At 36.7% G+C, this 17,989-nt stretch overlaps 1 protein-coding gene across 1 annotated transcript in view; it reads right to left on the bottom strand.

Annotated features, from left to right (window-relative positions):
* The window catches only part of COG5 (component of oligomeric golgi complex 5), a 183,460-nt gene that overhangs the window by 157,056 nt on the left and 8,415 nt on the right, over positions 1 to 17,989 (bottom strand). The window contains exon 6 of the mRNA XM_039379426.1: positions 15,913 to 16,033. Coding sequence (XP_039235360.1) covers positions 15,913 to 16,033 — 121 coding nt within the window. The remainder of the gene's footprint in view (positions 1 to 15,912; positions 16,034 to 17,989) is intronic.

Genomic DNA, 17,989 nt, shown 5'->3' with positions numbered 1-17,989 from the left:
AGGTACAGAACCTGAAATTATTAAAACGTATTTTTTTTATAGTTTGAATTAATTATATCCTTTGAATGTAAGTGTTTGTATATCGCCATTCTGATTCCTGACACTGCGCAGCCAGGCAAGCAGGCAGGCAGGCTGACAGCACAAAGCTGTTGGCAAACAGCACACTCTTGTTTCCTTTTCAAGCTGGGTTTTTGGAAATGTACTTTCGGTTTCTGTTACCCTAATATGATCTCTAACTTCCTACCGCATATTGTAACAGTTTACCTTGATACTGTATCTGATAAACAAATCAATGTCACTGGTGAAACAACATTGCTGTAAAATCTGTCACTCTGGCTATGTCAGACTGTTATTAACAAAGCAATATTAGCACGGTTTTACTTTTAATTGTACCAGGATCTCTCACAATCTGTTGTTTTTTCTTCAAATTAAACTCCAAATCAGTTAGTGGGGGGGGAAAGCACAGTAACCTATTGCTACTATGTACCATGGTTTTCTTCCAAATCTTAATTCAGATGTTTTTCATAAATCCCTGTCACAAATAAACAGAGAAGGAAAAAGGGAGAAGTAATTAAAAAAGGACAGCTTCCCACATTAGTAAATTACAAATATCAGTGATACTTTGTGTACCACTATGCAATTACTATGGGCTGAAAACATGCATAAGGCGAAAGAAAACAGGAAAGGAACACTATTTGCAATGTACGTATCATCACAAAAAAACAGATGAATGTGAGCACTGCTATTGTAAAGCACCTTAACAATAATGAGGAAGATCTATTACTCCTGCTAACAGCTCTAATAGCTAATAAGTGAGACCTATCAATGAATGAGAACGAACAAAACAAAAGATGTGAAAAATTGTTGATGAGAAGCTCGATATGACCTGGCAAGGTTCGTTCCCAGCTCAGAAAGCCAACTGTATCCTTGGCCTCACCAGCATCAAAGCAATCTGGCCAGCAGGCAGAGGCAGGTGATGGTCCCTCTACTCTTCTCCCATGAGATCCCACCTGGAGTACTGCATCCAGCTCTGAGGCGCCAACACAATAAACATGTTGATCTGCTGGAGCATGTCCAGAGTGCCACGAAGACGATCAGAGGGCTGGAGCACCTCTATTATGAAGACAGGCTTGAGAGAGTTGGAGTTGTTCAGCCTGAAGAAGAGAAGGCTCCAGGGGGACCTTAGAGCTACTTCCAGTACCAATGGGGCCTAACAGAAAGCTGGAGAAAGACTTTTTACAAGGGCATGGAGCGACAGTGCATGTGGAAATGGCTTCAAACTGAAAGAGGGAAGGTTTAGACTAGATATTAGGAAGAAATTCTTTACTCTGAGGGCTGTGAGGTACTGGAACAGGTTGCCCAGAGAAGCTGGGGATACCCCATCCCTAGCAGCATTCATGGCCAGGCTGGATGGGGCTTTGAACAACCTGGTCTAGTGGAAGGTGTTCATGCCCATGGCAGGGTGCTGGAACTAAATGGCCTTTATGGTTGCTCCCAACAAACCCCATTCTATGATTCTATGATTCTATGATTCTATGAAAAGAGCCTGTGGGCAAAGGAAAGGTTTTAACACAGTTCTTTGGTTCACCAACAATAGCATACCAAACCCAAAAAAGAATGCTAATGGAAAACTAATTTTTTTGTGTTTTGCCAAAATATCACAAACCTGCACATAATATGGAGCTAAAATAAGATTCAGCATATTTAATGCTACTGCCATCAGTAAGTGAAGCGTTCATGAGATTTTTTTTCAGAGACAACAGACTTTCTAAGAGTATATTTGCATGTAATAGAAACAATAAGTGTTAATTTATTTAAAAATTCACCTTCTGAACAGTTACCAAGCAAACATCAAATCACACAAAATTTTCAAATTGAGTGAATCACTTCATTTTCTATGTTTAATCAGGAACAAACATTTAAGATTGATAATTTCGACCGTATGACATTATATGTCCATAAATATAAAAAGGAGCTGTACAGTTCATCTGCAGTTGCATCAAACATTGATGAAGTACAAAAAAGTGCACATGAAGACAACTTAAAGACATCTTTAAAAAGATTAATGTATTCAGAAGCTTCTAAAAAATCTTGCCTCAGTTGTACAGTGAAGATTCCAGAGCAGTTTAAAGTAGAATAAAAGTGGGAATGACTTGATTCAGTCACTGATTTTTTTGTTACGCGCCAATTTTTTTTTCATGTTTCTATTGCATCTTTAGTTTGCGAGTCAGGTCAGCGAAAACTGGGGAGACATGGAATTGTAGATCTGTCAGAGAAACAGTATGTTCTCAAGATAATGGGAAGTTCATTCTTTTAATGAGGTTAGATTTTCATATCTTTCCTTGAACTTACATGGAAAAAGATATGAGACCTTGCTGGTTTTCAGCTGAAGAGAGTTCACCTTTAAGATAACACCTTTGAGATAATCAGATTTAATGCCTGTGGATACCTGAAGGTTGGACCCAAATGGTAAACATGTAAGACAACTGGATTACTTTATGTTTCAAACCATAACTGAGAAGAATACATAAAATTCTTGATCAATATTTGAAAATTCTGTGCATGAGTCGGGAGTCAAAGAGGAAAAACTACTCCTGTGAAAACAGCCTATTTTTAAAGCTGTTTCCTATGAAGAAATGAAATCTTACTTTACACTTCTCATTACTCTGTATTACATACAGTAACACCTTCAATGATCTTTTAGGCAAGACAGAAACGACAGTTACAGGGATACTGCCTCCCATCCAGGACCTGAACAAAGATTAGTTTTCAGTCTTCTTTTTTTAGCTATTTGGTTAGATTTTTTAGCCTGAACTGGCTCACCCTTTAACTAGAAATTAACAGAATAAAATTGGTTATTATGTTTAAGATTTGAACAACGAGTATTTACTTGAGAAATTACAATGAAACTGTTTATATAATCTAATTTTTCAATTATTTTTACTTCTGAATTTGCCAGGCCTCATTTTCCAGCCCTTAGCTCTTGTCATTTCTTTCTCTGCTAATCCAAGAGCCCTTCTGCAGCCCTTTATTTTCTCCCCATGAATGCACCTCTACAGTCTTAATCTTCAAGAAAAAGAGCATATTTAATCTCCTACTGTGATACGTATAATTGCATTTATTCACAGGTAACCACAAAACTATGTTTTTATCTGTAGAGCACAATTCCCTATGCAATTTTCCGAAGTACAGATTTGCTTGACACAGCTGCATAAATGCAAGAACAGAAACAACATTGGTAAAGCAATCCCAGCAAGAATGCAGTCAAGTTCTAAAGCTTTACAGAAGTTTAGTACCTTACTTACCCCTATTCCTCCTTTCCAGCTCCCCTAGTAACAAAATTATCTACTAAAAATGTAGAATAACAGTGAGGTGAGGAGAAGATGGCTTATTTAAATACCTACTTAGGGGAACAATAAATTAAGGGATTATGCACACAAAATAAATCTATAATGCATCTACACATACACAATTTCTTTAATCAACTAAGCGAGCAAAACACACAAATTTGTTTGACAATCCATATTTTCCATAAAAAGGTAATTGACTACCATTAATTCAGCTTTACAGCCCTGAATTTTTCTTTCAAATGAATTCAACTTGTCTACTACTTTTCTAGAGCAGCTTTGTATCTACCTGACCTTGATTTCAACATAAATACTGCACTTCTCCTCCTGAATGTTGGAACAACATAAGTTGGACTTTCTCCTTCTCCATTCAGTAAAGTATTAAAAACTAATTACTCTGGGAACTTAATACTTTTGTATACCATCCTCCTTATTCGTTGTTGGATTACAAGGTATTCTTACTCTTTGGAAGAACAAATTACCCTGCCTCCAAAGAGATAGCAAGAGCATTTACTGAAAAATCCTCCTATTCTAAATTTTTATGAACAATTTGGAAACAAGTACTTTAAAAAGTTTATTCCATGATAGCTGTTTTTCTGGTTCCAGTTAGTAATGGATTTTTCTACAGTATTTTAAATTTTTCATATCTATACTCTATACTTGTAATAGCACTCAGTTGTGTTTATACATTGTTTTCCAATTGTGGTTATTGTCTTTGCTTTGTCACTACATTAGAACAGGCCTTCAGCCAGGACTACCCTCTTTCTCAGCTGCCAAAAAGCCAGTATTTCACAATCTAATACAGTCTTCTCAGCAAGCTTTCAGCTTTCAAGTTTGTCTAAATACATTCGCCCCAACTACTGAAAAGAAGATCCTCTGCACTGGAAAATTAACTCTTCCAAAAATGAAACATTAAACATTGGGTTTACTCTCAATTTGCCCTATGCATCATGACTTGCCACTCTGGCAACAAGTGGCTTCCAAATTCAGTAAGTTTATTATAAGAGAATCCAAAATAATGTTTCTCCTTGTTGATAATTCCTGTGTTGACTGTTTACCACTGGCTGCAGAGGACATACAGTCTAGGTTCCCAACACCACTCTTCCACGCATCTCGGAAACACGCTTTGACAGCAATGATTCTATTTTTCTAGTTTAACTCAGTGGGTTGTGAAAGCAACATCTTTTGGGTTTTGTTAGCTGGCTCTCAAATCTATATAAACTTACAGGTACTTCTACTGAAACTTCTCTTTCTATTACCTCCAATGAAATTTTCCAAACATGATTTGCTACCAGCATTATTTGATCTTCTAGTAACCATTCTTAGCAAATGCTCACTTCTTTTCCTTGGTGATCAAAGGTTACCTGTCCATTTCATCCACTTCTATTCTCTCTCACCCTGCTGCTGAATCTGACTGTTCAAAAAGAAAAAAACCCTCTGTTTCCTCAGACATACCATTCTGAAGTGTTATTTCTAAATGAACCATGTTCTTCTGTATAACCACCAGGTTATACACTAATAAATGCTTCAGTCCCAAAAGAAAGACAAAGATCAATATTATGAACTGCTTCTCAGTGTTATTTCCTTGACCACTGAACAACTGATTGCACCATTGGCCATAGATAAACAAAAAGAAGCACATCCTCCCAGCTACTCTCGACCCACATACCTAGAAAAAATATGTGTGACATTTCTCCACACCTTCCCACGGGGAAGTGATCATAATTGAACTCAAACCACCACATCTGCTCACCTTAGAGATCATTACTTTGGTTCTGGGAGGACTACCCTGAATTTATTTACTATTGAATTTCCAAGAATGTAAATTCTCAGGAAAGGAAGAGGGGAACGGAGAAAGTTATAAATGCCAATTCCTATCACAGTTTCAGATGGTGCACATGCAGACCTACCTGAAACATAAAATTGCCATTTCCTTGCAGAACCTCCACCCAGAATAGAACGCACAACTGGATCCACAGTTTCAGGTGTATCATTCCAGCTGTAAATGGAGCTACAGAACTAAATTTTTCCATAATAGTTGTTAGTGTCACCAACTTGTTTATAATAGGTACGGACTCCTAGCTGTTAATTGTTTACTTAAGCTTTTATACCTGTTGAAACACAGTAAGAATACACCACCAGTTTAGAGATGACACCTCTCTGCTTTGTTGATATCCCTGAGTTTATCTATTTTCTGAAATTATGTAATCCACCCTGCCTTTCTTTTCATGAACATACACAGACACCTCAGTAGATACCTTTTGCTTTATTTATATAATATGTAAGAGACACTGCAAATTATTTTCAAAGTCTTGCCACCTATTCATACTTCCTACAATGTGTTGGTAATTTACAAGACGCATCAAGATAATCTTTCAGAGATTCACCACCAACATCTGTCTCTCTTCCCTTCTCTCAGTCAGAAATACTTCTAAACTTTTTTCACATTTTTGGTCTGTTCCATTTTCTTTCTTTTTTTTTTTTTAACTAATACAGACTTTATAAAGTCAGTGCACAAAAAATTACTAGATTCAAAGGCAGACATAGCCTACAAATATCTTTGGGTCTTGATAATATTTGTACGTCCCCTGGAAACTGAAACCCATAGCTTTCCTTTCTACTTTTAATTATGTAATTCTATTTAAAAAGTATGACTATCCAGTAACAATACTCTGTCTCAAAACTCAAAGATGCCGTAAGATCTGTACTAGTTACACAACCATAACAGTTTCATACCAATTAGAAATACAAAAAAACCTCTGAATTTGTATTTATCCTGTATTTGGCTGAACACAAGCATTCATAACTACAAGCCTATATGTGTTGCTGGTTCCCTCAAATCCTTTCCCATCTCCACTCTTATGACACACCTTAGCTAACAAACATAAAAATACTTACTGTTCAAACACTTGAAATAGTCAAGAGGTAAAGCAAAAACAAGGTCCAAACCTTGCTGGAATACCATCCTTCTGGTGGGGAACAAATATCCCCTAACAGTAAAATGGAAACAGGTTTGGTATAATTTCTTTTCTGCTCTACAAGAATACTTTGAGAAGAGAGTAGAAGGAGAATTTTGTAATTAAAGAAACAATGTAAGTATACTTTTCAGATTTTAGAATTACACATTTAAATTCACTAATTGCAAAATAAACAAAAACTGGAAAAAACCTATCTTATGAGAGCTGGCCTTTACATGTAAGCCCATTAATGAGAAAAGAGAGGATAGTGTAATTGCTAAGACCTTTCATAACTTCCCTTTACATCACTCCTTCTATTCATTCCCAACCAGTTCATCTTTCAAAATTCCCAATTCCCTCTGTTTCAGCATTACGCCAGTGGGACTACAAACCCCAGATAAATCCTCTAGCTCTCAAAGCCCCAGAACATCTGACACATTACCAAAGCAAATGGAAAATACTGCAGTTTCATAAGAAGTACTGGCTCAATCTCAAATACAGAACTGAATGTGCTACCAAGGCAAACACTGTTCTTGCCTCAGGTGCCTGACCATACACAAGAAAGTTTAAATGAATAATAACTTATCAGCTGCATGATGGGTGCAGCTTCTCTGCTGTCCTGTTAATAATTCCTCCTCTAGAAGAAAACACTGTGGCAGTCCATCACATCCCCTCTCCCCTTCCTTAGTAATTGTCCAATAACATTTCTTTCCCACTGGAGTTTTCTGAACTGTTAGAAGGAAATAAATCAGAGCTGTCAGGCCCCAGATTTTATGCTGTACCTGCTGAAACCTAGCTTAATGTAATACTGGCCTACAACCAAAACTTCTATACATTAGATTACAACAATAACAATCATAATTGATATTAATAATGAAATAGCAGCAATCAGATTCAGGGTAATGGAAGACAAGGAGCTTGAAAGTACAAAGCTTTCCAGAAATGTAAGGAACAAAAGGTGTGGACATCTGTAACTGAGAGAAAGAAAAAGCAAAAGACACAAAAAAGTCTTTGATGGGCCTGGAATAAGGGCAAAAACTGTTAGAAATGCTCCACATGCTATGGCAAAGGCAACTTGAACACATCATAATTCACTTCCGACCCTCTGACAAGGTCTGTATACTTGAGATTGAAATTACAAAATACTTAGTAATACAGCGACATCTAATTTTTTGAGTAGTTATAGCTAAAAGATTAATCTCATCAAAAGCAGGAATCGGCTTACTGCTTACATGAAAAAGTAGTTTCACAATTCACTCAATATGGCAAACTTGAAACTTGTTTATGGTTGTTTAAAGGGAACTAGACACCAAGAAAGCCCACTGTTACAATTATACTTGGATTAATTTTCTAGAACTGTATGCATAAAGAAAATTAAATTTCAATAGGTTTGAATAGGTATGACTTTGGAAAACTGACACAGAAATGAAACTACAGTGAAGCTATATCAACACAAAATCAAATTTTTAAAAACCTGAAAAAACCTGAAATGTAAATTCAAGCCCTGGTAATTTAAAGGTTATGCTGAAGAACAAAATTGCAACAGGATATTTTTTTCTTGTATCAGTTCAAACTTAAGTCTTTTCTCTCATGTTCCTGTAATTATTTAGTGTCTTCTACTGAATATGGTTAGAAAAGGAATGCATGCCAGAGATTAAGTAAAACATACTAAATATTTACCTAAAATGTTTTGTCTAACACCAGGTTTCCAAGTTAGGATTCCTAGTCACAGTAAAGCACAAGCTGATGGTGAAATCTGTATGTTCTGTCTGCCTTGTTCTAAGAGAATAAAGAGGTCTTACACCATTGGCCTCTTCCTAAAAAATCAAAAACTGTATTAATTTTTGAAAGTAATTTTGTTACACGCACATTAATTCGGTATCTTACAATTAACCGTTTTAATTAATGAACTTGTTACATATTATCAAGATTTTTCTTTATTTCAAAAGTCAACAAGAAATAAATTCACCTTCCCACCAGAGAGGGTTTTTTTGGCCTGGAATACTAAGAATAAAAATTTGCTCAACAATTTCTTGCAAAATCTTCCATCTTATGGCAACAGAGCCTCAGGAGAAACAAAACAAAGCAAAATAAAAAACAACTCAACTGAAAGGGACAACACGAAATTGAAGAACATGGAGATTACACTCAGGTACAGAAAGGCACAGATATTTTTTAGTCCAAACAATTTCAGTGAAGGTCTGGCAGTGTTACTGCTACCACCACCGGGGACAGAAGAAAAATGTTTTAGCGGGATATTTGCACTTACTATGGATGCAGATGCACCACCTGAAGCAGTGGCACTCAAAAATAATGCAGATGGCTCTGAGCCAGAAATATAATTCAGTCATTCTCAGCAGGACTAATTACCCCAGGCAAAGAGTCATGCGAGCAAAGCCATGTAATTTCTATTAATCAAATCAGTTCACTTACCCCTACAGAACAATGCACTGTGCTACACAGACATATGCTGTATTATCCTAGAGGACACTTAGGTCTTGCACGAGGCAGTAAATTGTAAGGAACCTAAGTCCCTAAGCAAAAGCACCATGAAAGCAACTTTTTCCTCCAGATTGATATGTGTTGATTCTTATGAGAAAATGTGCATGGCAGTATTAATATCAACAAATCTCTCTGCTCCGTGTACTAGCAGTGGAAGACTACACTGACATGAGTAACCAAGTCCATCCTCACTCAACATAAGATCTGGCTTGGCAATCATACACTGTAAATTATTGCTTGCAACAGAAAAAACAGGATACAGGAAGAAGGTGGCAGTGAAAGGGAGCTGCCATAGTATCCATGGCAGGTGTTCAGACAGTTTACCACTGAAAGTTCAGTAATACTTGTGTACAGACACATAACATATATTTAATGTTACTTCAATAACTGCAGCAGTTAAAAGGAAATGGCTTTTACACAACAATATTTTACCTAGGGAACAAATATTACAGTCAGCCAATCTGCAATCACTTCAGAATAAGTCTCCGTGTTTTAGTCAGATTATTTATGTTACTTTAATGCTCAATTAATAAGGCACACTGGGGAAACAATAAAGGTCATTGCACCTTGCAATAGATATGGCTAACTGATATAAAACAAACCGGTGGGAACACCTACTACTAAAATTAGTTGTTTAAGTTTTCAACAAATTAGAACTGTTGCCTCCCTAAAAATGACTAATAGTGCTTAGTATTTTGATAAACACAAACCAATATTCATCACTGATCCCAAATATTAAAAAACTTACAGGAGTAAATTAACATTTTTCTTATAAACAGTCAAGCAGTTTGCATTCTGACATTTGCATTCACGTGGTCAGTATCACTTTCCTTTTTCCTGCTCACTGCATTCCTAGACAATACTGACATAATAGCTTTTGAGGGTCAGTTTTTGCAACGCTCAAGTAACATCATGAACAGTGCGAAGTTCATGTGAATGTCAGTCACAACCAGAAGAGAAGTAATTGTGTCAGAGGGGCGAGCTGAAGGTCTTTGAGGATATTTATCTAGTATTTCATCTGAAGGAGTGATAAGAGGCTGAACTAAAGTGATGGCATGAATTTTCCAGTCACACTGTCCTAATAATAATCCCGGAGGTGTCTGGTCACACCGCCCGACAAACCAACTTGTGAAGCACATTTTACATCGAGCATTCCAATTAAAAAAACCAAACAAACAAAAACCACAAACAAAAAAAAACTACACACACCACCAAAAAACCCCCAAACTTCCCTATACTACATTTTCTGTTAACAGAGTTGGGGGTGGGAGTAGCATTTCCGGGAGGAACAAAGGATTGGTTACTCAGTCCTCCTACTTCAAGGCAAACCCACCCCTATCTAATTGTCTCTGCTCATTGCAGGGGGATTGAACTAGACGAGCTTTAAAGCAATTCCAACCCAAGCTATTGCATGACTTTATGATTTTATTCCTGGTATATGCTTTCTCTAAACTGTTTTTAAAACAGCTTCAAATACTGACTTCACAGCTCCCCTGAAATTATCATTACTGACAGAAACCTTTCCTAACATTTAAGATAAAAATTTTCTTTGCTACATTTCAGCCCCTTTACTCAATGTTTTAATCACAGTGGATATGGAGAGCCATTTAGTCCCTTCCCATTTGAAAATTTTTTATTTATCTGAAGAAAAAGTCTGCTTCTCAGACTTTCTTCTCCAAACCAGAGCCACACACATTCAGTTCCTCTACCCACTGATCTTCATCTCTGCAGAACTGTTACCCATACAGTCATTTCTCCTATTCCTTCTGTTAACTACTTATTGCCAGAACTTAGCACTTGCCTGGAAGAGAAATGAAATCAGTTCAGCTAAGATGTATCTCCAATTCACTGAGAATATTTTTCATTCTAATCCTGTTTCCCAACACACTTTTCATTCTTCTCTGCTTGATTATTGCTTGTAAATTTAATAAGCATATATACCGTATTGCATCACTCAAATCATGAATGAAAACACTAGCCAGTTGCAGAACACATTTCAACAACACCCCACTTGACATATTGCTGGGTAACAGTGAACAACTGATACTTTTGGGGTACAGTTTTCTCTAAACTCCTGCATTCACTGCACATTTTCATCAGGATTCTATTGCTGATCCTGCTAGTGTGACATGGTGTCAAGAGCCCTATTTAAATCAATGGTGTCAAGAGCCCTATTTAAATCAAACTACAAGACAGTCATTGATCTCTCTAGTCCCAAGGCCTGTTATGCTGCCAACAAAGAAAATACAGTTGGTTAAACAGGATTCATTCTTGATAAATCTATGTGGCCTACTATTTAATAGCGCTTTTATATTATAGACTCCAACAAACAGTTTATTTGTTCTAGAGTTTCTTTGCTTATGGAAGTCAAGTTAGTTTGAATTGTCTAAACAAAATCGGTGGCAGTAAGTTCTATTTTCAATAAAGCAAGCTCTCCATTAGATTCTGGAATCTAATCTCTCCCCCCAGGAATTCCTAAAGATAACCACTAAGAACAACGAGACTACTCTCAAAAGCAGCTGAGATACATTAGGATGAATATACATATTGTTTATATTTGTATTTATAAATATTATAAACCTTTATATACATATATATACAACATACATGTACACAAAGGAACATGCTCTCCTTTTTTGTGAAATAGGTCTATGCTTTAACAGCAACAGAGAACAAAAAGGGGAAAAATAGACTTTTTAGGTTTAAAGTATTTGGAAATATTTTGCTCTAATTAATGTCATTTTCAATGATGGGAAAAACACAGACCATATTGTCTCCCTCTATTAAGCATTATTTTGTATTACTGTATGACACAAACTGGGTGATGAGTTGCAGTACTATAGATAACTTCACAGTCTTTACAACAATGTTCCTTTTCAGTGGAAACTCCGGGGTATTAAATGTAGTAGCAACACCAGAAAAGCCCACTGAAACAGAGAAACCTGAATACTAGACAAGACAAGGTCCCACCAAGGCAAACCACAGGCAGATGAGGTTGTTTTCCTCCTTCCATTGCCTCTAATTTCTATTCTAATGGACATACCAGCTATATCCAGGCTTTTTCTTGTTTAAACCCTGCATGACTCATATCATTTACCCCAGAAAGGTGCTAAGTCCAATTTATTTCTAGTCTCCACAAGACAACTTTTCAGGCTCAAGATCACTGTCACCTTTGTGCAGATGTCACTAGTTCTGGGGTGCACTTCAGAAGACCAAGCTACCACCACCTATACTATGCCATCTACAAAGAGGCCTTCCAGGTATCGTCAGATAGCTTCTTTCAAATTGTATTTCACCCACTATCATGCATATCCTAACTAATTTCGGTTTTCTCTAGCCCAGCTACACTTCTTCACAAGATACATTTTCTTGAATTTCCCTTAAATCTTCTATGCCGTGTTAGGCCTGGTGAATGAATTCCTTGTTTTGCCTTGCCTGCATGCATGGTTTTTGCTGTACCCATTAAACTGTCTTTATCTCGACCCACAAGTTTTCTCTCTTTCTTTACCCTCCAGATTCTCCTCCCAGTCCCACCAGGGATGAGAGAGCAAAAGGCTGCATGGGGCTTGTTTGCTGGCTGGTGTTAAAACACAATGGGAACACAGTACATACACAGGGTTTTCTCCATTTTAGCTAGACTTCAGTAACTGACAATATTTTGCCATTTCTATACAATTATTTAGTTTTAAAGCAAGGTCATTGTCCTATCTTTGTCCATCCCCTCTTAAGTTACATGAAATATTGTCCTGGAGCAATTTCTATACTGAAGACACCCAAAACTGTGTTTTAATAGATCCCTTCTCCTTTATTTTATGGCTGCATAGCTTAGTCACAGACTCAGTCTGAGTTTACAAAAGAGCAAAATTATGGCCGGTGCAAAAGCCTGCCTACAAATATATGCTCACAAGGTCATTCAAACAAATCGATTAACTTGCTGTGACGTAAATTATAACACAACCATATACAGAGATGAAGAGTTTATGATCATTAAAAGAAGTCTAACCATTTATATTAATAATGATGACATCATTTATAGGTACCCAGCAAGAAAAATAGACATCCTCGGTTGTCCAGAGCTAGCTCTGTAACTGACAGATGGAATTACCAACCTGCCTGTGCTTATGCTGGCCATTTGCTGCACAACTCAGAATTTTTTCAACTTAATCTGATAAGTTACTGGCTGCTGTTAAAGACAGTAATTTCTGTATACCCACATGGAAGAAAGTAGATATTTTAATGCCTGCAGAATTTCTTCTGTGAAAGGAACTGTATATAGCGTACCATTTTCCTGTCACATTCTATTGTTTAATCTTGCTTAGGAATGTTTCTTTTTCACTTGATAAAATATTTGTATTTAAATATCAGCAAGGAGCGTAGTCAGGGCATATAATTCACTGCATTAGGCACTGTGAGACATCTGAATACCATTGCTTGTTTTACCTATCTATACACTGAATTGTATTGTATAATGCGAAGAATCATCACTAGAGAAGCAGTTAATAGCTTATTGAGTAGACAATCACAACTCTGTTTCTACTTTGCTAGAGAACCCAAGTATGTTGGGAGATAGAAGAGTTGCAGAACTCCAACACAGAGGAATTTGAGATCTACTTTAGCTTTAAGTAGAGATCTCAGTCAAAATATTATCAAATGCTTTCAGAGAAACTTCCTATCATCATCCACTGAAGCTGGAGATCTCCAGACTACTAGCAACTTAGAGTGTCCAATAAAAAAAACCTTCTCAGTAAAAGCTAATTGTTTCTTATAGTTTCCTCTGATTGACTCATATTTCTATCTAATTCAAAGACTTTATATTTTTGCCATAGCTTTTCCTATCACTGCAAAATAAACTTGAAGACACAACTAACTAAAAGCTGTAAGCGAACTAACATAGATTTGCTGCAGAAATATATGTGGAATACGTATACCTAAACAGGCACATATACATTTGTGTCCCCCAAACATACACACAGAGTATAACAGTATATAAAAATAAATTGCCAGTTATCCCAAGATTCTACCCAGAATAACTTCTAAGCAATGGAAGGTATATTACAGCCACAGAAAGTGCAAACCTTTCACAGTGAGATCACAGTGCGTTGATTTTGACAAAGCGGAAATTATACTGCACCACACATACAACAGAAAGGTAATAAACAACGGGAAGATTTTTTTTTTGAATGAGATGAAAGAGATATTCAGAAATATCTGGCTAAAACCACAACTTAATATTCATCTTGGCCATGAACCCCAACTCAAAAGCAAGCCTCCATGACACAGAGGTTCCTACCCAATACCAGGCTCTCACACCACCTATTTACTACCACCAGATGTTGTAGTACTTTCGAAGCCCTCCCAAAGTGTTCACGTCTCACCACCGAATTACCAGTGCCCACCGTCTGTTCCCAGTGCTTCCCACCCTCCTGCCGCCACTGAGCACTGCATCACATTTCCCATCTTTCTACAGCACAGCATTTCCACAACCTCACCCCAAGCCACCACAGCCTCACCGCTCTCCTGCCCCACACCACCCCCACCCCCCCACCACAGATCTCCCACACGTCCCAACGCCTTTCAAGTCCAGAAGCACAGCATAGCACAGCAATGCCCCAGCCATACCCTAAGACCCAGCCTCCCTGCAACATGCTACATTCCTGCTAACAAAAGACTATACCTGGCCATAAACCATGTAGAATTAAGGATTCAATTAAGGACCACAAGCCTTGGCTACCCCCATAGACCATAGGATGAAATTCAAAAGGGCTCCCTTGAAGGGACACATTTCCCTTCATCTTTAACAAAAATTACTCAGATTTTGCTAAGCTTCAGGAAAAGACCAAGTATTTGAAAACAAGAGACTCAAAAGACTGTGGCACTTTAACAAAAGAAAGTGCAAGTTCTTTTTTGAAAGAGTGAAATAAAAAAATAAGAGGAAGAAGAGGAGTAAAAGGCATTTTTGCTTTCAAAGAAAGAAATCCTAAAAGCTACACAAGATACACATCTCAGATTTTACCATTAAATTGTACTAATTTTTTAATAGGATCTAGCACTCTATCCCAGAAGACTTGTAATTCAGGTGGTTAAAAGACAGTATTACTTTATATATCCTGAATATGTAAACGGAGACCCAAATGGAAAGAAAATTTTTAAAAAATCAGAAAAATAGTCTATCTTAGAATGCTACAGTTGGTGCTTAAGTGCTCCAGTCAAACTGAAACACTAAATAACTATATAGACCTTCTGTTTGCAACACAGCATCTGCCAATTATAAGACTAAGTCATTGTCTAATAATTTTTTGATTACACAGTATAAAAAGAGCAGTACTGACAAATATGCACAATAAACCTCAGGATGATCTGAACATTTGATAGTTCAGCCCTCCCACAACCTATTTTTGGAAGCTGAAATTTGAATACTATTAACTCAAAGGAGAAACAGTTGGCAAGATACCATACACACCACCAACTGATCTCCTAGACTAACGGGATGCTCCTCATGGCATCCTGCAGCACAGTGTGGAACTTCCCAAACTAGCTCAAGTATGGAAAACAATGTACCAATGTAACATGATTCATGAGAACTATATCATCTTTCTTCCTATAATGTCAATAAAATACAGGGTAATTAGTCACTACTGCAGCAGGATGCTCCCAGTATCTGAATTCGGTTAGGTACCTGTGTATCATATGGCCTTCATAAAGGTCACAGGGCCAATAACTTTGTTTAGGATGTGAACTGTAATTTAAACTATGCCTTATCATAGTGCAACGTCTTCCAAAAGCCAAATACCTACCTGCTGCCTCTAAAGGCATTTTATACAAACATAAACCAAAAAGAAATTGCTTCACAAAGAAATTGTTGCCCAAAAGAACACAAGTTATTATCACAGAATTTTCATGTTATTAAATACCTGTATCTAGACAAGTCACATGGAAAAATGGAAAGTATTAACAAGTTCTGTCCATGCCATTTCTCAGTTTAAATCAGGAAGCAGACAGCAAGAACCATAGAAAAAAGGTTTGAGTATTTCTTTAAGTCAAATGCTAGCGTTAGTCATGTGAGTGTAAGCTAAAAATGCCTCTCAAAGTAACTAAGAAGGACTCACCGAGTTCATTGAGACTCTGGGCAGCTTTTGTTATCTCTCTGCTTCCTCCTTGCAGTTGTCCTTGAAGTCTCTTACTGAGATACAGGATGCGTATTATCCTGCGCAGCAAGTCACAGGCAGCCTGTAGGGAAACCGTAGCATTAGGGGCTATTATCAGTATATCAGGATCCCATAATGCTGGGCCACAAATGTGGAAATAGGAAATATGTATGTGAACAAAACCAAGGAACTTTAGAACACTGAAATCCCTTTTTTCAGAATTTCTGAACATCATTCTATGTTATAAAGACCAATACTTTCTGAAGCTGGTAATTACATTGATGGGGCTACTGAGATTACCCTGTCATCAGCTGTGCAAAAAACAAAGGCAACTCAGAACCCAACGACAGAGGCATGTTCTATTTCTAACTAGAAGTGAGCTTTATTTTATATTGTACATCTGTCCTCAATATTCTTCTCCTCTTTAAGCTCTAGTAAAATTAGGAAATTGGCCTTGCCAATCAAATATTGATCCAAAATAAGCAAAATGGAAGCACGTACTTCAGAGGACAATAAAACTTAATGGCTAAATTGTTATTACAATATTGACTCTTATGGTAGGAATATACATAAAAATTAATTCTCAGCAAAACTTTCATAAAGCCAGTGACCTTCACTCAGCCAACTATTAGTTCACATTCTTTCATATTCTTATTAAATACATGGCATTCTTGATTAAAAATGGAGGATGGATGTAAGACACAAATTTTTAGGAAACATATTTGTGTATGTTTTCATTAGCACCAAATAAGAAAAAAAGGCACATCTGAATCAAACATAATAGTTTCGTAATTGTTCACTCAACTAAGATCTTGAAACAGGTTTTTTCTTACACATTAAATAATAGAGAAACTGTAAGTTACATCAAGCGTAGAGTTCCTCTAGGGCTGGACTGGGTCAGTGGGGTTAGGAGGTACATGCTATGGGAACAGCAACATTCTGCAGTGGCTAATATCTAAACTAGAATTCAGAAATGTCACTCAGATTTCATTACAGTCATAGGTTCAGTCTAACATCTGCAATCAGATTAACAAGAATGGGAAGAAATTTGGAACAAGTTAAGATATAGTTGCTCTAGAGGTACTTTCTTTGGTACTGAAGGCAGAGTCTCCTGAAGATTTGACCGTATGGATATAAAAAATTAATTTAAAATTACTTTAAAAAATATTTAGTATCTGAAAGACTTTTAACCTCTTTTTCATACTCAAGTTAATTTCTTGAAAACTAATGTTAACGTGTAACAGGAAAGCATACACAAGTGAATCATTTCAACTAATATTCACTACAACTTAGTAGTCTCTTCCCTATGCCAGCACAAAACAATGAAAACACAAATATTTATAGTTTAATTTTATTAAACATCTAGACAGAACAAAAAGGAAAAATTAGAAAAAGCCCCCTTGAGGTAAATCAGTGAAAAGCTCAATTATTCTCTCTGCTTTGGGCTCTCTACCACAGTCTGAAGTGCAAGTTTCCTAAGCATTCTAAAACAACTAAACCACATGATTTCTATTACCATTAGTGAGAACTAAGTGGGGCTTATCCTGCTTTGAGAGATTAATATATTAATTTTTATTAATTCATTTCTTTAATTAGAAAAATCTTAATCCACATATCACTTTCCTATCTGTGAACTAAAGTTCTGCAAGATGAATCAGAAATAGCTTTTTATATAGTGCACTGCGCTTTGCCAAATAAGAGGCCATAGTATTACGACTTTGCTTTCAAATTTAATTACTTTCTAATCCAATTGTGTACCTCTCACTAACGTTTTTCCCTAGGAATTTAAGTTCAGTTATTTTCTGACCATCTTTTACTTTACATGCCAAAAGATTATGTCTTTTTCATTGAATTGTTGCTCATTATCTCCTGTCCCAAGAAACAATCTTTGAAAACAATAATCAAACTGAGTATGAGATGGGAAAAGTTACACTTAGATATAGGAGAAAAAAAAATTCTGGCCCTGTGAATTAGGAGGAGGAGGAGAAAAATCCGAAGACGCTGAAGATGCATTCAACTTCACAATAATTGTTACTGC

Source organism: Pipra filicauda, unplaced genomic scaffold, assembly GCF_003945595.2.
Source record: "Pipra filicauda isolate LSUMZ 115617 unplaced genomic scaffold, ASM394559v2 scaffold167_size3244652_pilon, whole genome shotgun sequence".
Lineage (NCBI taxonomy): Eukaryota > Metazoa > Chordata > Aves > Passeriformes > Pipridae > Pipra > Pipra filicauda.
The sequence above is the reverse complement of the archived record's forward strand: the minus strand, read 5'-3'. Positions and strand labels throughout refer to the sequence as shown.